At 41.3% G+C, this 24,051-nt stretch overlaps 1 protein-coding gene across 5 annotated transcripts in view; it reads left to right on the top strand.

Annotated features, from left to right (window-relative positions):
* LOC149323476 (WD repeat-containing protein 3-like) overlaps positions 1-24,051 on the top strand; it is a 108,719-nt gene that overhangs the window by 1,695 nt on the left and 82,973 nt on the right. For all 5 annotated transcript variants that reach the window (XR_016275165.1, XR_016275159.1, XR_016275171.1 and 2 more), the window contains exons 2-10: positions 1,927-2,136; positions 2,243-2,361; positions 5,263-5,341; positions 10,291-10,386; positions 13,151-13,261; positions 19,205-19,306; positions 19,419-19,516; positions 20,164-20,268; positions 21,408-21,638. Coding sequence is in view for 1 of the 5 variants with exons in the window: in XM_089488982.1 (XP_089345108.1) it covers positions 1,927-2,136; positions 2,243-2,361; positions 5,263-5,341; positions 10,291-10,386; positions 13,151-13,261; positions 19,205-19,306; positions 19,419-19,516; positions 20,164-20,268; positions 21,408-21,638 (1,151 nt within the window). In the remaining 4 variants the exon portion in view is untranslated. The remainder of the gene's footprint in view (positions 1-1,926; positions 2,137-2,242; positions 2,362-5,262; positions 5,342-10,290; positions 10,387-13,150; positions 13,262-19,204; positions 19,307-19,418; positions 19,517-20,163; positions 20,269-21,407; positions 21,639-24,051) is intronic.

Below are 24,051 nucleotides of genomic sequence, written 5' to 3'. Positions count from 1 at the left end.
CAGGGGCCTTTGTAGCTCCTCCAGCGCAGCTCTATGGTCAATGTTTGGCAGATGTTCGCCACAGAGTTGCCCTGGAGGACCTGGAGATTCCTAGAGAGGACACTCCAGGGGCCTTTGTAGCTCCTCCAGCGCAGCTCTATGGTCAATGTTTGGCAGATGTTCACCACAGAGTTGCCCTGGAGGACCTGGAGATTCCTAGAGAGGACACTCCAGGGGCCTTTGTAGCTCCTCCAGCGCAGCTCTATGGTCAATGTCTGTCGGACGTTGGCCACAGAGTTGTCCTGGAGGACCTAGAGGTTCCTAGAGAGGTCTCCTCTCAGGTAAAAACACAGTGTTTTTGTTATTGGCGTTTTTTCCATATTCACTGGGGGCTTGTGTGCCTAACCCTAGCCAATATGGAGGGACAAGTGTACCTATTTAATCACATGTATGTAATTATTGAATTGGCTTGTAGATTTGCGAAAACATTAATGCTGAATGTACTTTGCTCCACGCCCCCCAGAAAACTCTCATGTGGAGTTTAACTGGTTGTTATGGTTAACTGGTCTCAAATCAGCCCTGCCTCATGGGGGCCCAAGCAGACAGTCCAAAATAACACTGCTTCAGGTCACTTTGAAGGCAGGCTGTTTAAATATGGAGGTATGTGGAGTCTCTTTCCTTGGAGGTCTTTAAGCAGAGGCCGCATGGCCATCTGTCAGTGGGTATGCCTTGATTGAGAGTTCCTGCATGGCAGGGGGTTGGATCAGAGCCCTTGTGGTCTCTTCCAGCTCTACGGTTCTAAATGATGCATGTGTCCTAAGAGGCTGGAAGTCGCGCCAAAGCCACGCTCCGGGCCTAAAGACTGGAGCGCAGCTTTGGCGCAGCTTCTGGCCTCTGAAGGTGTGTGTGTCATTTATAACATACCTCCAAAGTGACCCGAAGGAGCTTTATTTTGGTCTGTCTGCTTGGGCTCATGGTTTCCCTGAGGATAAGACATTTCCAAGACCCCCTGTCCTCTTCCACTCTGCTCTGGTCCTGTAAATTGAGGGCTATGGTCTCCCTGATTGAGTTCCTCTATCTAGCATGCAATAGCAAGCACATTTCTATACCTTTTATCAGTGCACTGAAGAACTCCCTAAGTGGTTTACAACTGTAAGCTAATTGCCCCCAGCAAGCTGGGTACTCATTTAAGCAACCTCAGAAGGATTCAAGGCTCCTCCGTTGCTTGGCTTTATCCTGAGAAGACCAAGCGGCAGAGGAAGAAGAGGGGCAAACATTCACCCCTCAAGGTTTCTCTGCCACTCGGCTTTCTCCTGAGGAGAGGGCCGGGCGGACAGAGGAGGGGGAGGACGGAGACCTCTGCACTGGCCAAAATGTTCCTGATGCGAGAACATGAGACATCTTGAGGGATCCGTTGTCTCTGGCTTCACAGGAATGGAGACATGTTGGATTGCAAAAGAGGAGTCCTTGTTGATATGCAAATGGACTTTAAATTTCCTGGACTTTGAAGATCTCTCTATTGCTACAGGACAAGAGGAGGAGGGGGCAGCCTGCTAAAGATAACCTCCCCATACCATCTTAAATAAGAACAGAAACAACAAAATGCAGGCTTGTTACTAATATCTCCAATTTTTCTCCTGTTTGGTATGTAACGTCTTGCCTGATGAAGAGGCCAGTGGAGCTTTGAAATCTTGCAACAATTATATTGTGCATTTCAGTTGGCCAATAAAGGTATCACTGTTTGGTGGATTTTTGTTTGAATTTACTAAATGGCCAACACAGTTACCCCTGCATGTTTTCATTTAAAAATGGTTAAAGTACATTATAATAGTTAAGAAGTCTGTGTTATGATCTCTGAGGCATATAAAATGTGTTTAATTTAAACTGTGTTCTCTCAAACTTTTCCCATGTACACTTGTTAAAAGGGCTTTATATTCCACACTGCAGGTTCTCGTACTTCAAGGTCGTAAGCAGGAGGTTACTGCTCTTTGCCCGTCCCCAGATGATCTACATTTGTCTGTTGGCTACGAGGATGGCTCAATTCGTGTATTCAGCCTCTTGAGTGGAGAAGAAGAAATCACATTCAATGGCCATAAAGGCACTGTTACTGCCCTGAGATATGATGCTCTGGGAGGGAAGCTAGCTTCAGGTTCCAAGGTAATAATTGAATACGGACAGTGGGGACAACTGGTCATTAATAAATGCAACTGTTAAATTGATCTGACAGTGTACAAAGAGCCTTAAGATTTTCTTTTTCTTCTAGGACACAGACATCATTGTTTGGGATGTGATCAATGAGAGTGGTTTGTACCGTCTGAAAGGTCACAAGGATGCTATTACGCAGCTTCTTTTCTTCAGCGAGAAGAATGTACTGATCTCCAGGTAAAGGTGTCATAAGATAAGGCAAATTTGTTAATATACGATGACTTGATTTAATGAGTTAATTTTAAGCACTTTGTAAATCTTACTGTAATAATGTTGTGAACCAGATAGTGACCAATCATGCATTATGGTCTGCTAAATTATTAAGCTCCCTTTTTGTATTCCTGGAAAGCAGGGTATGCCTTGCCATCTAGATTTCATTTCCATATTGATTTGTCAGGTGGCAATTTCATTCATCAGATGACAATTTGTTTGCTGTTTTTATTTACACGTCAGTATTTAAAATCTGATGAAATATTCTTTAAAGTATGATTACAAAAATAAAAGGAAAGAAAGAAGGAAAGATGAATGAATTAAAAGGATGGGAAAGTACATAGGATGGGAACATGAGGTTGTTATATATATTGATATAAACTAACCATATTTCTAAAAATACGTTTTCTGGAAATTGAGGTCTGTACATACGCATGTGCACATAGCTAAAGTAGTATGATGGTTTTGCAAAGTAAAAGCATGCAGAGTCCAACAACGTTGATTCTCAGTTAAATTGCATGTTGCAGGTATATACATTAATGAACGTGTACATGGAAAAATGCCAAAGATTTTCTGAATACAAAATCAATATATTGTAGTATATCCATCCCAAAACAAGTAATTGCTGAATATAGTGACATCATATGCCACAGGGAGTTCATGCATTATTATAGAACCATAGAATTGGAAGAGACCCCAAGGGCCATCCAGTCCAACTCCCTTCTGCCATGCAGGAATACACAATCAAAACCCTCTCTGTGACAGATGACCATCCAGCCTCTGTTTAAAAACCTCCAAAGAATGCATTTCCATTGTTGAACAGCTCTTAAGATCAGGAGATTCCTAATAGAATCTCTTTTCAGCATTGCAGCACTAATATTAAACTGTTACAGTCAGTTTCTTTCTTAAAAGGTGTTCAATACACAGTTGAAACATATTTTTTCTGGACTTAATGTCCAGATATGCAAAATTTTCTTGCTTACAGCAGTGTACCCAATGTTTTCTATTCCCCAGACACCTAGGAAATGTTTGATCAATGTTCGCACCCCTTAAAAAATAATCTATCTCTCTCTTTTTAAATTATCTTTTATTGGATTTAAATAAAACAGTTAGATAATCACATGTATCAATATACCACAACAATAACATTAACATTAGGACATCTCACAAACATCAGCCAACAAGACAAAAAAAGACATACAACAAAACAAAAAACAATCAAAACATCTTAACACATAACATCCTCAAAGAAAGTACAGTTACATATACATAGATTATTTACAAAGACAAATACAAAAACACAACTTCCTGAATTTCAACCAAGTCATGGTTTATCATAAATAATCTACCATTTCTTAGTTTAATAGCCATATCTAGTATTAAACTATTACCGTATATACTTGACTATAAGTCGACCTCATGTATAAGTCAAGGTCAAGTTTTGGAGGCAAAATTATGCGTTTTGATATGACCCTTGGATAAGTCAAGGGCAAAACTTAGGGGCATGTAACAAAGGATCTAAATGATGAAGCAAAGGAAAACAATGCCAAAGAACCTGCAAAATTATGGCAGGCGTAACTGTTTTAACTCGTACTAAAGGCTGGATGGAAGAGAGTAGAGGGAGGTCAGTGCTTCTAGGACAGATTGCACTCTTGCCTTATACCAAGATATCATTCCCTTTTTAAAAAGAGTTAAAGTATAATATTTACATTTGACCCATGGATAAGTCGACCTGGGATTTTTGGGACAATTTTTTGACTAACATTTCTAGACTTATACATGAGTATATACAGTAGTTTAATAGTGATATCCAGTATTAAACAAATTTTCCTTATCCTTAACCTCTTAATGCTAAATTACACATCTTTATCGTCCTTAACCCTGTGTTTATTAATATAGTCATAAAAGGGTTTCCAGATCTCACTGCATTTTCCCCAATCTTATCATCTTAAAATATTAGTAAGTTTATCCATCTGCACCAATTTCGATAATTTAATCAACCAAGAAGCAATTGAAGGGTGATCTGCAGCCTTCCAATTATTAGCAAAGACAATCCTAGCGCTTGTGGTTACATAAATTAAAAGTTGCCCATATAAATAATCTCTTTTGAAGATAGAGAATGTCTGAATGTTGAACCACATACAATACTGCGGATTAACAAACTGAACTTAAAAAACGAACAAAAAAAAGCTTTTAACTCAATGCATAAAATGCAAATCTAAATTTATTCAGCAAAAATTTGAGTGATGGCTCATCACACAAGCCACTCTTTGTTGTTTCTCGTCAAATTCCATCTCGTACCCCTGGGGAGGTGGGCACCTCAAGCTGGGAACCCTTGGCTTGCAATGCCATAGAGCATTGCAAATGTGTGTAGCAAAATACTATACAATAAAGTACAGTGGGGACCCTTGTTATCCTCTGGGGATAACTGGGCTCCAGGTCCCCCATGGATACCAAAATCTGTTAATATTCAAGTCCCATTAAATATAGTGGCATAATAAAATCACGTCCCACATATAAAATGGCAAAACCAAGGTTTGCTATTTGGAATTATACTTTTTAAAAAATATTTTCAAGCTGTGGATGCTTGAATCTATGGACAAGGAATCCGTGGATATGGAGAATCAACTGTATGTATCAATGGAGACAAATATGGTTATGTTTAGGTAAATAAGTTAATATGGTGTCACCTTGCAATGAGGCTGTCCATTGGGTAAAAGCTACATGTATCTCAGTATGCATAAATGTGCCTGATATTGTATGCAAGCTTCAGCCAGTACTGAACAATGAGGTTTGAGCGGATCTATCATGTATGTTAATTGATATGAGATCATTGCCATTTATTGTGCAATGTTTTCCCCCCTTCAGTGGAAAAGACACTCTGGTAAAATGGTGGGATCTGGATACTCAGCATTGCTTCAAAACATTGGTTGGACATCGAAGTGAGGTAACTAAAATGAAAGTACAAATGTTACAACTTTGCTCTTTTCTGTTTGATTTTCAAGTGAGATGGATTTTTCAAGCGAGTTGTGTGGTTTCAAACAGTTTGGTTTTGTTCAGTTTGCTACTTTCCAGGTTGTTCAGCTCTTTGGAGAGAGCTGTCAAAGATATCTTAGAGGAAACCAAAGGACGGGGGGGATGCCCAAGGATGCTAAAAGGAAAGATACAAAGTTTTTTTTCTTGTCTGTTGAACTGACATAGGATTTACATATCATTTAGCCATGGAATCATCAAGTTGGAAGAGACCCCAAGGACCATCCAGTTCAACCCCATTCTGCCATGCAGGAGCTCACAATCAAAGCACTCCCTGGGACAGATGACCACCCAGCCTCTGCTTAAAAACAGGCTCCAGAGAAGGAGACTTCATCACACTCTGAGAAATTGTGTTCCACTGTCAAACAGGTCTTACTATCAGGAAGTTCCTCCTAATGTTAAGGTGGGATCTCTTTTCCTGAAGTTTGCATCCATTGCTCTGGGTCCTATTCTCTGCAGCTGCAGAAAACAAACTTGCTCCTTCTTCAGTATGACATCCTTTCAGATATTTAAGCAGAGCTATCAGGGATTAAGATATTCTTGGAACATCACTCCCAGTCACTTTTGGGTGCTCAACAATGGTTCCGTTTCATCCAGGAGAGAAGTTACCCGTGGAGTGCCACAGGGTGCTGTCCTGGGCCCAGTGCTATTCAACATCATTCTCAATGACTTGGATGACAGAATTAGGGGCATACTTATCAAATTTGCAGAAAACACCAAATTAGGAGGAGTAGCTAACACCCCAGAGGATAAGATCAAAATTCAAAATGACCCAAATAAACTGGAAATCTGGACCAAAGCTAACAAAATGAATTTCAACAGAGAGAAATGTAAGATACTGCACTTAGGGCAGAAAATCGAAATACGTATAGGATGTGGAATACCTGGCTCAAGGAGACTACATGTGAAAGGGATCTAGGAGTCTAAGTAGACCACAAGTTGAACATGAGTCAACAGTGTGATGAGGCAGCTAAAAAGGCCAATGTCATTCTAGGCTGCATAAATAGAAGTATAGTGTCTAGATCAAGGGAAGTAATAGTGCCACTGTATTCTGCTTTGGTCAGGCCCCACCTGGAATATTGTGTCCAGTTCTGGGCACCACAATTTGAAAAGGATGTTGAGAAACGAGCGTGTCCAAATGAGGGGGACTAAAATGGTGAAGGGCCTGGAAACTATGCCCTATAAGGGAAGACTCAGGGAGCTGGGTATGTTTAGCCTGGAGAAGAAAAGGTTAAGAGGTGATATGATAGCCCTGTTCAAATATTTAAAGGGATGTCATATTGAGGAGGGAGCAAGCTTGTTTTCTGCTGCTCCAGAGACTAGGACCCGGAGCAATGAATGCAAACTACAGGAAAAAAGATTCCACCTCAACATTAGGAGGAACTTCCTGACAGTAAGGGCTGTTCGACAGTGGAACACACTCCCTCGGAGTGTAGTGGAGTCTCCTTCCTTGGAGGTCTTCAAGCAGAGGCTGGATGGCCATCTGTCGGGGATGCTTTGATCTGAATTTCCTTCATGGCAGGGGGTTGGACTGGATGGCCCTTGTGGTCTCTTCCAACTCTATGATTCTATGCTTTGATTGTGATTTCCTGCATGGCAAGGGGGTTGGACTGGATGGCCCTTGTGGTGTTTTCCAATTCTATGATTCTGCATTTGGGATGTGGTTGACTCACCACTAAGAGGAAAAGGGGAGATCGTGCTAGAACGCTACATTGGACCTTCTTTGCAGTCCCTTTGGGACTGGACCTTGCCAATGCAGTACACCTATTTGCGGTGTCATTGGCAGAAACAAAACTGTTTTCTGTATAGAGAAGTTGCAGAGACAAGATGCTTTTACTTTAAAGAGAATTAGTATTTTTGGGAGTATCCAGTAAGAACTTAAAAGCAAGGAAAATGGCCTCCATATGATTTGTGCATGAATACCGGCTGGTTTTGCTGAACTTCGATATCAAAGCAGCAACATTTGGTCTGTTTTGTTTTTTTTTTACATGTAAACAAAAGTGCATTGTGGAAGCATTTTTTTTTTTTTTTGAGAATGATCACATTCTTTCTTTGAAAACAAGCTGTCTTAAATATCCTGTTGAAAAGAGCTTCAGAGGGGCTATACAGATTAGCCTGAAGGCGGCAAGATGCCGCGCCTTTTTGTCCCGGATTAGGGCTGCAGCAACCGCACGCCATAGCTCTGATCTGGCCTTCAAAGGACGCAAAAGTGGGTGGCAAAACACAGCTCCTTCTTACGTCCTCTGAAGCGTGCCATATGTGCCACAATGCGGCGTGATAACTGTCATAATATTTAATGAGACTTGAGCATCCACAGATTTAATGAGACTTGGTATTTCCACTGGGGGAGGGTCCTGGAACCAAAATCCAGCAGATACTCCAAGGGCCCACTGTACTGGTATCTGTCTTCAGTGATAGACTGAGTGAGGACAAACAAATTTAATCTTAATTCCGACAAGACAGATTAGTTGAAAGGGAAACTGAATAATCAAATAGAGATTCAGACAAGACAGAGGTGTTCCTGATTAGTTGAAAGGGAAACTGAATAATCAAATAGAGATTCTGCTGGATGGGAGGCTAGACCGGCCACCTCCCTGTTGGCCTTCCACCAGCAGGTAAAAACGTTTTTATGTAGGCAGGCTTCTTAAAATTGTGCAAGCCTGGTTTTATGGGGGGGGGGGGTGTTCTTTTAGATTATGTTTTTTAACTTTTGTATTTTTAAATTTGAACTTGGTAGTGTTTTGATTAGGTTATTTTAATTGTCTTTAAACATTTTTATTTTAATGTATTTTTATATTGTGAATCACCTTGGGTCCCTTTTGGGAGAAAGACGGCATAGAAAATAAATAAATAAATAAATAAATAAATAAATAAATAAATAAATAAATAAAATTAGATAAAAAAATAAATGTGTCCTTTCCTTGATTGGACCCTCTTAGGAATGGTGAGGGGGCAGGAGGGGAGATGGGTGCCACTGACATGGTCTTGCAAAGCTTGTTTACTGTCCGTGCCTCTTTCTCTGTCCCCTGCTCATCCTTGCTGCCTCTTTCTGAGTGCCTGTTTGCCTTTCCTGCCTCTTTCTCCATTACCTTGCCTTCTCTTCCTCCGTGAATGTTTGGCTCCCCTGCCTCTTTCTCCACACCAGCTCACCCTCATTGCCTCTTTCTCTGCCTCACTACTCACTCCCACTGTCTTTTTCTCCCTGCCCACTCACCTTCCCTGCTTCTTTTCCCATTCACCCTCAGTGTCTCTTTCTCCGTCTCCAGTTACCTTCTTTGCCTCTTTCTCTGTGCAATGGAGGAAAGGAGCTCATTTTTTTCTCTAGTTTGCTTTCATCCTCTTTCCCCACATCCTTCCAGACCAACTTGCAAATAATAGAATCTGCAAATGTGAAATCAGTGAATGTGGAGGGCCGACTTGGTATCTTATATTCAGGCCTTTGTGTAGGGACTTTATCTTCCTATAGGTGCCCACCTAGCTCTAAGAGCTTTGCTGGGGTACTTTTCTTAGTCCCAACTCCTTCATAAGGATGTGTGTGGGACATTTGATGGGAGTATGGGAGAGGACTTCCTTTGTGGCTGCTCCGAGATTTAATTGTATAAGCCATCTTGTGTCCTGGTTAATAGCCAAAGGTGGGATAATAATTTATAATAATAAAAAATAAAAATAAAATGAGACTATTTGGTGAACCTTCACCAGGTGGTGCTGACACCATTGTGCCAACTACCAGCAGGCCTGAGTCAAGGGGCTACTTCCCCTTCTCAAATCAGTCCTGAACAGCAGTCTGAAAGGGATCACGCTTTCTAAGTAGACATTTGCCCTGTCTTTGCTGCTCTTCAAGCTGCAGTGCCCTGCCGCCCACAACTTGGATCTGTACTGCACACCAGATGTTTTATTTGGAGAGCAAAATACAACAGAATCCAAAATCACAAAGCAGTGATGCCTTTATTGGGCCAAATAGTATAGAATACATCATGTAAGCTTTAGAAGCTTTACTGTATTTTTCATCAGGCAAAGTCATACAGAAATAGAAGGGTGACAGTTGAATTTCTGGCCTGTTACAGACTGCCAAAATAAAGCTGCTTCGGGTCTCTTTGGAGGTATGCTGTTTAAATGATGCATGCATCCTAAGAATCCGGAAGCGGCACCAAAGCTGCACTCCAGTGCTTAGGAATGGAGTGTGGCTTTGGCGTGACCTCCGGACTCTTAGGACCCATGCATCATTTAAATAGCATACCTCCAAAGAGAGCCGAAGCAGCTTTATTTTGGCAATCTGTAACAGGCCTCTGTTACTTGTCTTTTGTTATCCTTTGTCTGTAGTCCTCACATGGCCAAGAAGGGGAGTGCTCTGCCTGCACTGAGATCCCTACAGACCATCTCAACGGACAACAAAGTAACATCTGAGACAAAATGCTGAATCTGAAAGGCTATGAGAATGAACTCATTGCTTTGTATATTCTCTTTGCCAATTGCATATGGAGCTCAATGTGAAAGCCTTATCTGAAAATGGAGGGTAGTTCATATTCTGTCTCTTCTTTATGTATCAATATTTTAAATCCTTTCTGAGCTTCACTAATTTTTATCCTGCTTAGATACAAATAGAAATAAAAGAGAAGCCAAAGGTCACTATTACTTGGCCAGAAGGTTTATTTGGCAGTTGAAGAACCTAAGCAGCTTACTCACCAGATTGGAAGGAATCAAAATTAAAAATCAGCCTTATCTCAAGGTTTGGGGTCTCTTGATTTAGTGAGTGTAAAATACAGAAACATATATTCTACAACAATGGGAAATGTTATAGACAGGGAGGGGGCTCTACTGATATTAAATAAAGATAATTAATCCTTCTGACATGGTCTCTTTTAGGTGTGGGGATTAGCTTTGGTTTCTCAAGAAAGCCTTCTTATTACTGGTTCTGCTGACAGTGAGCTGAGGGCCTGGAATATCAGCTTTTTCCAGGAAGTAAGTGTTTAACATTTAAATAACATCTTGATCTTTTGTGTTACATGTTTATATTTATATATATATATATATATTTGCATTTTATCAATTATTATAATACATTATTATACTTCATTGAATGCTTTATGCATAAATATGACATATAAATGTAAAAAGTCAAATAATATTTCTTTGTTCTGCTACATTTGCAATTTGTTCCATATCCAATGGGTTGTACTACTGGCTGCCTTGCGTTAACTCAAATTCAGAGGTTTTATTACTGTCTTACTTAGGAAAATATCATTTGCTTGCTCTGGTTGGTTTTATAGTTCTTTATAAAGCCCCTGCTTTAACCTCATGAGTAAAAACAGTATGTTCCTAGAATCTATGTGTATATGCAGTCTAAGAAATCCCTTTAGTTATTAAGCTGCCTTCAGTTTTTCTTCCACCCTCAACTTGAGAAAAATAGGGGATTGGAACAGGTCTTGTAGAATGAAGCCAGCTGTCAGGTTGCACTGGATGGCCAAAAGTACCGTATATACTCGACTATGTCGACCTCATGTATAAGTTGAGGGCAGGTTTTGGGACCAAAATTATGGATATTGCCATGACCTGTGGATAACTTGAGGGTAGAATTTGGATGCTCCTTCAGTGTGTATGTGTGTGCGGCAACAGAGACTTTAATTTCAGCTTTCATTTCATCCTTCATTTCCCAATCATCAGTTGGGAGAGGGAATCTGTTTGTTTATTTAAAAGCAATTAATCACCCAGGACTCTTTCTGCTTGGCATAAGAGAGAAATAAACTGCTCTGCCGACTGCATGGGAAAACCTGAAAGAGCTGCTATCACATTACCATACTGACCCGTAAATAATTTCTCAGTTTATAGACAAGTATATACAGTAAGTCCTTAAGATGAAGCATTTGTACCTTATTAATAGTCACAAAATCCCTGTTTTCAGTAGGTGTAGCAGTGCTGAAATTAAGGGGCTGAGCAAGCAGAGGGAAAACTGGTCCATTCCTGGGTTTTCCTGACATGACTGGCTCCCAAGGCAGGACAAACACTATATGGCTTAGGTCCAGATCATTTGAAGAACTGTGTCTCCCCATATGAACCTGCCAGAACTCTAAGGCGGGATACAAACCGCCATATAGTACGTCTTCTATACGTACTAGGGTTAGGAAGGGGCGGTGCTTCCGCACCCCCCTAACCCTAGTATGTATAGAATACGTACAAGATGGCGGCGCCCCTTCCACATGGGCGCCGCCATCTTTACGTACTGGACGCACAGCGTCCAGACGTGTCGCGCCGCTTCTGACGTAGCGAGCGCGCCCCTGGCGCCTCGCTACGTCGCAAACGCGACCGTAAAAGAAGCTCCATTTTGGAGCTTCTTTTTTCGGTCCGCGCGGGAGTTGGGCCGTCTGAAGGCTCCGGCTCCCCCGCGGACCTACTGGCGGCGGCGGCAGACCGCCGCAAATCGGCAGTATGTACCCCGCCTAAGATAGTTGGGGGAAAGTTTTCTCTCGGTCCCACCATCATCACAGGCTCGTTTGGTGAGGCCATGAGAGAGAGCCTTCTCGGTAGCTGCTCCCATCCTGTGGAACTCGCTTCCATGGGAGGTTAAACTGGCCACCTCCCTCCTTGCTTTTTGACGGCAGGCCAAGACATTTTTATTTAAGGAAGCATTTAAAATATAAGCACGCCACAGTGGTTTTTATATTGAGCATGTATATTGCTTTTTAACTTCCAGTATATTTTTAATGTAAATTTACATTGTTTTAGGTGATTTTTAACTGTTTTAAATTTTATTGTTATGCTTTTTAAATCTTTGAGCTGCCTTGTGTCCCTTTCATATACATGAAATAAATAAATAAAACAATAAATACACAAACAACTATCAACAGTCTGCCATATGCAGCGTCAAGCTGCTCTGCTCAGTTATTTTTTGCCTCCCCCATGCATGCGCACCATTGCACGAACACACTGTGACTATCAATTACCTACCTTATCCTGCCCAGCGGACATTCCATTGGATGCTCCATGTGTCCAGCTACACAGTTGTACAAGCACTACACCACCTTAGTGCACCTAGTGACACATTTACAGAACACAATCATACATGCCCCCTTCTCCCCATTGACCCCCATGGCCCCCTGTTGGACTGGCCAGTTTGTGTATGATTTTATTACATGCATTGCATTATTGGTGCTTGCAGCTGCATCTCAGCAGCTGTATCTCACCAGGCACCAGGGACATACTCCAGACCGCTTCCGTAAATCCCCTGGGTCTTCCTGCATTCATGTTGTGCTTTTTATATGCTGGAGCGACAGTGCACATTTTTCAAGTTGGAGCAGAGCAAAAGGCTTTATGTTGCTCTGGCTTTTCACCCTGGAGTACATTTTCATCCCTGTTTTGCCCTGTTTCAGCCTCATCCATCATATGAACAGCTGAGGCCTGAAATGGGGTGCAACTGCTGTTGTTGTTTTTTTGCCAGTGTAGACAACCCCTAAGTGTCTGACTACTCTTGTTTCAATTTGTGCCTATTAAGCATCACTTGTTTCATACTTGTGTTTGCCTATTTGCTTCTTTTGCTTGTCTGTACTTTGGCTGTATGTCCAAGCATATCTTGTGCATATTGTTCCATTTTGTAGTATTAAATTGTTAAATCAGAAATGTTCTATTTTGTACTATTAAATTGCAGAAATAATTGCACAGTGGGAAGACAGAATTTAGAAACTAGGTCCCAGTCTTCATTCTAAGTTTAAATTACATTTTTATTTAACAGGATGAAGATCCCAGTGAGCCTGAATATAAAAGAATCAAAGGATCTGCAGAGAGAATAAAAGACCCTACTGAAGAGGACAGGACAATAGATAAGGATGAGACCCAGCAGCAGGTATCTTTTCCAAGCAGTGAAAAGGTCAGCAGCACACTCTCAGCTCGATAGGCAGCAATGGTACAGAACTTTGTGGAGCACCCTCTAGTAAGAGCAACTCCTGAGAAAGTCAGTCCCATTCTTGCCTGCTGCATTTTTCTCTTGCTTCTCTTTGCTTCACAATCCCTCTCCCACATATTAAGTATATAAAAAAATGAATGAATATTGCTGAATGAATTTTTATGTGTTAAAATACAGTGCGCCCGCGCCATACGCGGCCTTGAGCATATGCGCTTAAGCCGCGGCGCACGCGCGGGGAGGAAGGGGCGGCGCGTCCCATTCAATTGAATGGGCGCGCGTGCCCCTTGCGTCCTGCGCGCGCCCGCGCCGCCGCGCTGCCACGCACGAGCCCCATTGTTTCCAATGGGGCTCGAGCATAGGCGGAATTCGCCTTACGTGGAGGGATCCGGAACGGATCCCCGCGTAAGGCGAGGACGGACTGTAATTCCTTTCTGAAGCAGGTGTATATTCTCTGTTATTATGAGGATATGTTTTCTGTTATCAAATCACCTGGGTCATTTCCATGGCTTTGAAATGCTTGTTCAACTGCCAAATTGATATAAACAGAAAAACAACAACAAAAGCAGCTGTTTTGTCCCACCCTACCTGTACTAGTGAAAATCAGCTGAGATAATGTCTGAAGCAACAGATTTCAATCGCTTACACATCATTTTTTGTATGACGTTGACAGTGGTATCTGTTATGTGATCTGGGCAAAGCAGCAGAACAGGTGCTTTTGCTTTTGGCCACCTTACATTATAAAGAAATAAACTAAATGTGTTTTGGAAGGAGGGCCTGTTAATTATTTCTGCAGATATCTACAGGGTCCCTGTTGATGGACACCAGGCATCTTATGTTTGGTGGGCAGATTTGGCCCTGCTAAATTATCTTCTCTAACTGCAGCATGTTATTTCTTCCAGTTGGAGTGAATGGCAGTGGGTGCAGTGGGCCTGTTGTTGGACTAGCCATCTGCAGATTGGAGCTCCTGAGGATTGTCCTGCCCTATTAGTTCATGTCAGTGCGCACACATATCCATGTCGACACTGGTGCACATATGTCACTGCCCATTGACTAATATGGGCTTGAGCGCCCTCATTTTTTTCCATCCATGGGGAGCCCCAGAAATCCTGCAGATGGAAAAGGCGTACTGTATTACACTACATTGTAAGAGATTGATATACAGTTTTACAGTGTTCTGTATAGTCTTTCATACTGTGTCATTCTAAGGGTCAGGCTAGATGCATGGGCTGACCGTATTTGTTCATATGGATAAGACAGCTTATAAAGAGGAGGAGACATAAAATGTATGTACATAAACCATATGTACATGCTGTTTTCAATATGTAAATTATACCTCCCATGAAAAATACCGAAATATAGGGACAAACAATGGACTTAGTTTATAAAAATTACCCAATCACATGCTGTCAAGTGCATGAGAATAGAGAAGGAATGGAAACTGGCAGCTTCCAGAATTCCTCACTGTTGACTATACCAGCTTGGATTGCTAGGAGTTGGCAGCGTTGTTGGTTCTCACATGAATAAAAAAAGGGTACTGATCTGTGCTTATGATGAGTTTTGGCAAGTTGTCAGTGACATCCCAGATATATGGGCACTTCCCAATTCATCCTCTCATGCTGGCACTCAGGTGCCTCTGAGCCATGGGTCCCCAACAGACAGCACCTTTCTTTTCTTATAGTTGGCTGTTACATTGACTCCCTCCTTGGCATGCAGGGTCCTTCTTGCTGGTTTACTGTTGCATTTTCACTGCTGCTGTCTTCATCAAAAATAGGAAGTGGTTGCTTAGTTGAAGTAGTTCTGAATCCCATTTCTATGTCTTCTTAGGGTGACTATTCTCCAGGTTTCTTTCTTCACTGTTTCAGGTCTTTTCATTTTCCTTCGCCATTTCTTTTCTGTTGGCTCTGTAAGACAAATTGTCCCTGTGTTGTATCCAGGAAGCCCTTATTATTATTATTATTATTATTATTATTATTATTATTATTTATATAGCGCTGTAGATTTGCACAGCGTTGTACATATAAACAATAAATATATAAGAGTAAACCTGCCTATGGTGTACAATCTAAGAAATAATAGGATAATACATATAAAATACATAGCAATACAGGAAATGGTTCAGTAAAACAGGCAACAAAAAAGAACATAAAATAGCAAATGATAATCACGCAGTGCCTGGGAATGCCTCTCTGAAAAGGATGGTCTTCAACTCAGTTTTGAAGCTGGTTAATGAAGTGATGGCCCTTGCTCGTGGGGGAAGAAGGTTCCAGGAATGAGGGGCAGCAAGTGAAAATTGGCGAATCCAAGATGGGACAGAGAGAATCCTGGGCTGAGACAGCCGATCTTGACTACCAGAACGGAGGGCCCGGGTAGGAAGGTGAGGAGAAAGAAGGTCTGATAAGTAAGCAGGGGCCAGCCCATGGAGGGCTTTAAACATCAACAGCAGGAGCTTATACTGAATACGGAAAGGGAGGGGGAGCCAGTGAAGGGATGCGGTGGGCGGATGTGATAATGCGTGCAGCTGAATGCTGGACAGAAATTAAAGGACGGAGATGAGAAAACGGAAGCCCAGCCAGGAGGATGTTATAGAAATCAAGTCGTGATTCCACTAGGACATAGACCAGAATCTTGGCAGTAGAGGCGGAGAGATATGGTCGGATTTTGGCAATATTGTATAAAAAGAATCTACAAGCCTTGGCTGTGGTCTGGATCTGAGGGATACACGACAGGGAAGAATCAAAGATAAAACCAAGACTACGGGCTTGCTGGACTGGTTGAATAGAAATGTTGATCACAGAAACAGAAAAGGAGTGTTGAAGGATGGACTTAGGAGGAAAAACAAGAAGCTCTGTCTTGGACATGTTGAGCTTCAAACGCCGATGGTGCATCCACTGCAAGACAGCTGTGAGACAAGACGAAACTTGCTGTTATAGCCTTGGAGAAAGGTTGGGAGTGGAAAGATACAACTGGGTGTCATCAGCGTACAGATGGTAGGAAAACCAAAAGAGCTAATGAGTTTACCTAAGGACAGTGTGTAGAGAGAAAACTGTGCTGGCCAAATGGCCGTAATAAAGTTATTATTATTATTATAGAGAGAAAACAGAAGGGGACCCAGAACAGAGCCCTGGGGAACTCCAACAGATAAGGGAACAGAGGACGAGCTCTTACCACTTGTGACCACTGCAAAAGATCTGTCTGACAAATAAGATCTAAACCAGTCAAGAACAGAGTCTGAAAACCCAAGGTCAGAAAGTATATCAACTAGAAGACAGTGATCAACAGTGGCACAGGCTGCAGACAAATCAAGAAAGATGAGAACAGAGTAAAGGCCATTAGCCTTAGCCCGTAAAAGGTCATTCGAGATCTTAGTGAGAGCTGTGTCTGTAGAATGCCTTGGGTGGAAACCAGACTGAAAGGGATCGAGAATGGTGTTGGCTTCAAGAAACTCAAGACAGCGAGAATAAACAACCCATTCCAAAACCTTAGAAAGAAAAGGAAGAAGAGAAATCGGATGATAGCTAGACAAAGAGGACGGATAAAGAGAAGTTTTTTTCAGAATTGGGGAAATGAGAGCATGTTTAAAGTCCAAAGGGAAGGAGCTTGGAGAGAGAGATTGAAGATATGGAGAAACGAGGGCAGAAAAGAGGGAGCTATAGAAATTAGAAGACAAGTAGGAATTGGATCAAGCGATCAAGTTGTTCTCTGATTGATTGTTCTCTGCGTTCTCTGATTGATTGAAACATCTCAATGCAAAGCAGTAGCATGCTGGCCTTCTTTTGCAAGAAAGCCATCAATCTGAATTTGCTGCAGATATAGTTTGAGATTTTCTGGCAAGAAGGCAAACGTTGCAGTTACATTGCAGCACATGACTATCCTTCTACCTCCATCATTGCAGTAATTTTTCTTCTCTTCCTCCCCGTAATATCTGTATGGGATATTACTGCACACTCTACAAAGTGTGCTCTGCTTAATTGAAACCCAGCTGCTTCTTCACTCATGGCACCTTCATCAATGGCTGGTCAAAAAGTATGCACTGGGTTTAGATGCTACAGCAGCTCCAGGATCAGATTGGACAGGGTGTGCTTCTGTGTTCAACACATTACCTGCACAAATTTATCACACAAAATCCTTTTCGAACACTAGAAACATACACTGCTGAGCAGTCCCTTCTTTGGAGGAGCAGCTAACTCCCCCCCCCCCCCATCTAAAGTTATGTGAGAAGGAAAACACCCTTGAAGGGTAAAGACGAAAGGGGAAGGGAGGCATCATTTTGTCCCAACCATTTTGAGAGCTTAATTCTCCTATCTCTCAGTTCACATTTATGACTTTTTAGCCAGATCACTTCTTTTTCTCCCTTTCCCCCTTCTCTCTCCCCAGAGCTTCAGAAGTCTTCAACACCTATTTTTATGTATCCATTCCACAGTCTCCAGACTATATGAACTCCATAGAAGGGTATTAAAAGAACTGGCAAATGTAATCTCAGATCCACTGGCCATCAGTTTTGAGAATTTTATGAGAAATCTCTGGAGGAGGGCAAATGTCCCCAAAAAGGGCAAAAAAGAGGACCCAAATAATTACCACTCTGTTGGCCTGACATCAATACTAGGAAAGATTCTAGAACAGGTCACTAAACAGATAGTCTATAAGCATTTAGAGAAAAATGCCATCATCACTAAAAGTCAACATGGGTTTCTTAAAAACAAGTCATGCCAGACTAATCTTCACTCTCATTTTGATAGTCTTACAAGCTTTGTAGATGAAGGGAATGTTATGGATGTTGCATATCTTGATTTCAGTAAGGCCTTTGACAAAGTTCTCTGTAATATTCTTGCAAAAAGGGTAAAATGTGGTTTAACAGACAACCCCAACTGTGCTCAGCATTGGCTCCTCCTCATCCTGGAGAGAAGTGACCAGAGGGGTGCCATAGGGTTCTGTCCTGGGCCCAATGCTATTCAACATCTTTATCAATTATTTGGATGAGGGAACAGAAGACCTGCTTATCAAATTTTCAAATGACATCAAATTAGGAGTGGTAACGAATACCCCAGATCAGAATTCAAAATGATCTTCACAGATCAGAGATTTGGGCCAGAAATAACAAAATAAATTTCAATAAGGATAAATGTAATGTTCTACACTTAGGCAGAAAAAAATGAAATGAACAGATATAGGATGGGGGACACTTGACAGTTTTTGGAAGGATGTCATATTGAGGATGGAGCAAGCTTGTTTCTGCAGCTTCAGAAACTGCTGCATGAAGCAATAGATTTAAGCTACAGAAAAAGAAATTCCACCTCAACATTAGGAAGAATTTTCTGGCATTAAAAGCTGTTCAACAGTGGAAGATGGTGTTTTCTCAGAGAGTGGTGGAGTCTCTTTCCTTAGAAGTTTTTTAACAGACGCTGGATGGCCATCTGTCGTAGGAGGGCTTTGATTGAGTGTTCCTGCTTGGAAGGATGGAGTTGGATTGGATGGCCATTGGGGTCTCTTCCATTTCTATAATTCTAGCACCCATGTTTCTTAGGGATTAGGCAGCTGCTTGTCCTTTCCCCCCATGATTCTTTGGCAATTTCTTATCTTTTTCTATATTCCAGGCCCTTCCTCTACCCTTGGTGGTGACTCCTGGGGAAGTGGTTGCTGCAAATAAGGTTTACCCAATTGCATCTCTTTGGAACGATGTCAAGAGCCACAAAGTTTGTTTTCCCCAAAGAGAATTGAACTGCCAGTGCTGTAGGCAGCTCCTAACTGCACTTTGACTGCTCGTACAATGTAGCTTAAAGAGAGAGGATCCTCTTCTATCTTCTTAGAAGTGTTTTTGATGGCTTTGTTGAATATGTTCCCGTTATATTTCTTTGTACTTCCCTTTGCTTCCCTTTCTTTTTTTAGGACATTCTGAGTTGCAGCAAATCTGGTTCTATCATGCGGGAAGGAAGAGACAGAACTGTTAGTCTTGGCACTGACCGGACAGGGAGGATTCTTGCTTGCCATGTAAGTTAATAACGTGTGGATTTCTCACGAGGTTAATGTTTGCCTTGAGCACTTTGCTATATTGAATTTTCTAGTTCAGAGAATTCTGCAACTTTGTCTGTTCTTTTTTAAGGGAACAGATTGTATCCTGGAAGTATTCCATGTCCTTAGCAAGGAAGAGATTGACAAGAAAATAGAGAAGAAGATGAAGAAAGCAAGGAAGAAGGCCAAGTAAATGATTATTAGATATATATTTCATTTTTATGTACTGACAATGGACTTATTCCATGTCAGAGTACAGGTGACAGATTGTGAGCATTTTTGAATTCACACTACAACTTAGTGCCCAGTGAATCCAGAATTTACAACTAGAATAAATGATAAGTTATAGCTAATTTTAGAGTGTGGTTTTTCAAGTTGATTTTCAATACATAATTGTAAAAATTCCAAAATATTCTTTCTAATCCTCTGTATATGCACTGTATAAGTAAGGCTGCTTACTTTTATATAACACAATTGATAAAAACCTTATTTAATTGTACCATTCCATAAATACTTAATCTACCTAGCCGTCTTGGTATGGGACTTCGGGGATTTTATAGTCTCAACACTAATTTCTGCTGGCTTCTTAACATACATACTGGACAAAGCAAAAAATAGCCTAATTACATTAGAGTTTATAGCACAGATGAGAAACCTCCATGTCTGCTGTAACAAATTCACTTTTAGAAGGTGCCTGCAATAACTAGGTGACAATCTCGCAGATAACTGAACCTGGCTAAGATTGTTTACCTTGTTTGTTTGTAATATCAAATTCTAAAACAAACTGAAATTTGAATTTAAATGTTTTAACTCATTTTTTCTCTCTTCTGTTCTAGGCAGATATCACATCTGGAGGAGGAAGAACTTGATGCTAATATAGAGTGTAGTCTGCAAGAAAGGATTCAACGTCTCATTAACATCAAAGCCTCTGCAAAAATCAAGTGAGCAGGAAGAATTGCCTATGATGGTCACAGTTTAGATTTTTCTGCTTATGTTAAAATTAAAATTACAGTGCCATCTATGTACATGGCGGTTTACACAGTATGTAAACAAAGGGGGAAATCCCATTTGACTTTACAACATAACCATTGACTGTAGAAGAGGCAAAAGAAGGAAAAACTAAGGGGATTGAGACATTGATAGGATGAGTGTGAACATTTATGTGTGCTTTCTTATGTGTGCAATTTTGGCTTGTCCATCATTCGTGACTTCTGCAGGATTCATTGCAGCATACAATCCAAAGAATTCTAAGGTGGCTTCCTTAGAATTGTTAAGGAGCACCTAAGACCCTCAGTGCAGGATAACTGGAAAATGTGAATTAATGGAGTGTCCAGTGGAATGAGATGCAGTGTTGTACAACCCTCACCTAATTCTGAACCTGATGGCAATGTCCCATTGATTTTTCTGTTTCATCCTATGTGGCCCTAAAATGTAGTGTAGAAGAAAAGTGACAACGATTCTGGCTGCAAATTTTACTCATATAATATGAGCAACATGGGACCCACTCATGCCACCATGTTAGAAAATCAGGATCTGGAGGACAAGGAATCTGACAATGAAGAGTTGCCCTGTTATTCTGAGGATAACTGGGAGTTTCTGGCTGCTCACAGGAATCTCATGCAGAGGTGCAGGAATCTCCAGTTATCATCCTCCACCCTCCAAATGACCTAGATCTCAGATTACAGATTCTCCAACTTATTTGGGTGTAGAGAGAAACCTAGTCAAATGTATTCCTTAGCAGTCACTTCTGTAGATACCTCTAACAGTTATGTGGTGGACTCCAGAAATAAGGTTGAACTGTCAAGAATGTATAGGCAAGAGACTACCTGCTCTAGGGATGGGAGCACGGAGAAGTTGTTCCAAATCAATTCAGTGTTTTAAGCAAGCTTAGTTAGAATTTCAGTTCTTCTAACTATCACTAGCCTGGCTCTTACATTAAACAATGAGTATAAATGATGGTTGTATGTATCCCTATGCTCTTCCTTTCCTAATGTGTGTTTGGGTGGCATTCTCAAATCTACTCAACTTTTTTACATGGCAGTTAATGTTTTTCTAATTAATTATTATTTTATTGAAATAGGTCTTTTGACTTGATACTTACTCCAAAAGGAGAGCTGAAAGCCACTGTAATGCTCCAGAACAACAAAATTGAGTCGTACACCTTGAATCCATCAGTGCAGATACCCAGAGCTGTGCAGATGTCCAATATATCTATCGGAGGTCACCGCAGTGATGTCAGAACACTGTCATTTAGCTCTGACAACATTGCTATTCTCTCTGCAGCTGCTGAATCAGTTAAGATTTGGAACAGGTATGAAATATAACACTGTAGGAAAGCTATAGATTCACAGTAGATGTTAAACAATTTCCGATGTGTTGAATATTGACTTCTTTTTCCACTTTTGAGCTTTGGATATATTCCTGTGATTTGAGAAGTCAAGAATGTGGAACATGCAGGTAGCTAAGCTAATTTTAGCACAATTCTTTGTTTCCTAAATCTAAATTAAATTTTATCCATGATTTAATTTTATGGATCCCTGTGGGTTCAGAGGCAGCATGCAGGATAGTGTTTTGCTCTGATTCCATACTTGTGGCCTTTACAAAGGAATCTGATTGCCCATTGTAGAGAACAGAATGCAGGATTAGATATACCTGAATGCTGAGCCTGAAAAGTAAGCTTGTTTGTATTCTTTAGTGAGTCTTTGTGCATCCGTCTAGGGCAATTACTTAACTCATTCTACCTTTCATATTTAAGTCTGGTGGTTATTCTAGAGGGGATGCCAGATAGAGCACTTTACCACATTAGCAGGTCCTTATTTTGTTGTTAAAAGTAAGTTGCTCTTTGCTCTTCAAATGGTATTCTTTCTGTACGACTTGTGTACCAATGGGAAAATTCACGTTGTTATGAATATTGTATTTTCCAGCAGAGAAGGAGGGTACCCAACTTTAATGCCACTTCCATAGAAGAAGTAGTTAAATGTTTTCCATCCTAAATTGATTATGATGCAAAATAGCTTAGTATGTCTTACTCTAAATTAAGCCTTTCACTCACCAAGAGACAGGACTAGTGCAAATCAGTTAGGGAGGAAAACCCTGTACAGTTTCAGGCTCTTACTGTAAAAAAGATTAAGGGTTGTTGTTGTTGTTGTTGTTGTTGTTGTTGTTATATTTACATCCCACCATCCTCCCAGTACATGGACTCAAAGTGGCTAACAAAATTTTGAAAAGTATAAGTTAAAACAGTATGAAACATTAAAAATACAAAGCTTAAAAAACAAACAATTCAAATGATTAAAATATTACATTATTAAGATTTAAAACTCTTTAAAACAAAAACAAAACAGTACCTGTGTCAATATGCCTGGCAACATAAAAATGTTTTTATCTGCTGTTGAAAAGAAAGCAAAGACTAGGGAGAGAGTTCCAGAGCTTGGGTCCCTTGTTCCCACCAAATGAGCATGAAAGAAGGGCCTATCCAGAGCCTCTAGTGGGCTCATACAGGGAGAATAGTCCTTCAAATAACCTGAACCCAAGCCGTATAGGGTTTTATAGTTCAAGACCAGCACTTTGAATTGTGCCCGGAAATGGACTGGCAGCCAAATGAGCTGTTGCAACAAGGGAGTTGTATGCTCCCTGTAGCCAGCTCCAGTTAACAGCCTGGCTGCAGCTCTTTGAGCTAGCTGAAGTTTCTGAGCACTTTTCAAAGGCAACCCCATGTGACCAAGGCATGTACAGCTGGGGTAATATCTGACTTCCTCAGGAGCTGGCACAGTTAGTGCACAAGTTTTAGCTGTGCAAAAGTAGTCCTGGTCACTGCTGATACCGGGCTTCCAGGCCCAGTGCTGAATCCAGAAATACCCCCAAACAGCGTACCTGAATATCGGGAAATATAACCTTATCTAACACAGGCTGAATCCCTGTTCCCAGATCTGTCTTTCAACTCACCAGGAACACTGGATTTCTTCAATTTGTTAGCCCTCATCTAGTCCATTACAGCAGCCAGATACCAGTTTAGGACATGAATAGCTTCCTTGGAATTAGGTGGAAAGGAATGATAGAGCTGGGTATCATCAGCTTACAGATGATACCTTACTCCAAAACTCCAGACAACATCTCCCAGCGGTTCCATGTAGATGTTAAATAGCATAGGCGATAACATTGAGTCCTGAGGAATCCTACATACCAGTAGCCAAGGAGTTGAACAGGAATCCTCCAGCACCACCTTCTGAGAGCGCCCCTCCAGGAAAGTACGAGGCAACTCAGAAGGATACCAAGGTCGGTGGTATTGCAAGCCGCTGAGAGGTCCAGCAAAACCAATAGGGACACATTCCCCCTGTCTAATTCCCTTCGTAAGTCATCCGCCAAGGCAGCTAAAGCTGTTTCGGTCCCATAACCAGGCCTAAAACCAGACTGATATGGTTCTTTATAATCCTCGCCCAGAAATGCCTGGAGTTGGAAAACCACCACACGCTCTAATACATTGCCCCAAAATGGAAGGCTGCAGATTGACCTGTAATTATCTAGTACAGTAGGATCCAGCGAAAGCTTTTTCAAAAGAGTCTTACCACAATCTCCTTTAGGTGTGTTGAGACCCTGCCTTGTTGTAAAGAGGCATTCATCACTTCCCTTACCTTCTCCACCAGTCCTCCTCTGGCCTGTTTAATAAGCCAGGAAGGGCAAGGGTCTAGTATACATATGGTGGCTCTCACCTCTCCAAGGATCCT

The sequence above is a fragment of the Sceloporus occidentalis genome, unplaced genomic scaffold (assembly GCF_023333645.1).
Source record: "Sceloporus occidentalis isolate IW3139 unplaced genomic scaffold, rSceOcc1.0.p SCAF_1, whole genome shotgun sequence".
Classification (NCBI taxonomy): domain Eukaryota; kingdom Metazoa; phylum Chordata; class Lepidosauria; order Squamata; family Phrynosomatidae; genus Sceloporus; species Sceloporus occidentalis.
The sequence above is the reverse complement of the archived record's forward strand: the minus strand, read 5'-3'. Positions and strand labels throughout refer to the sequence as shown.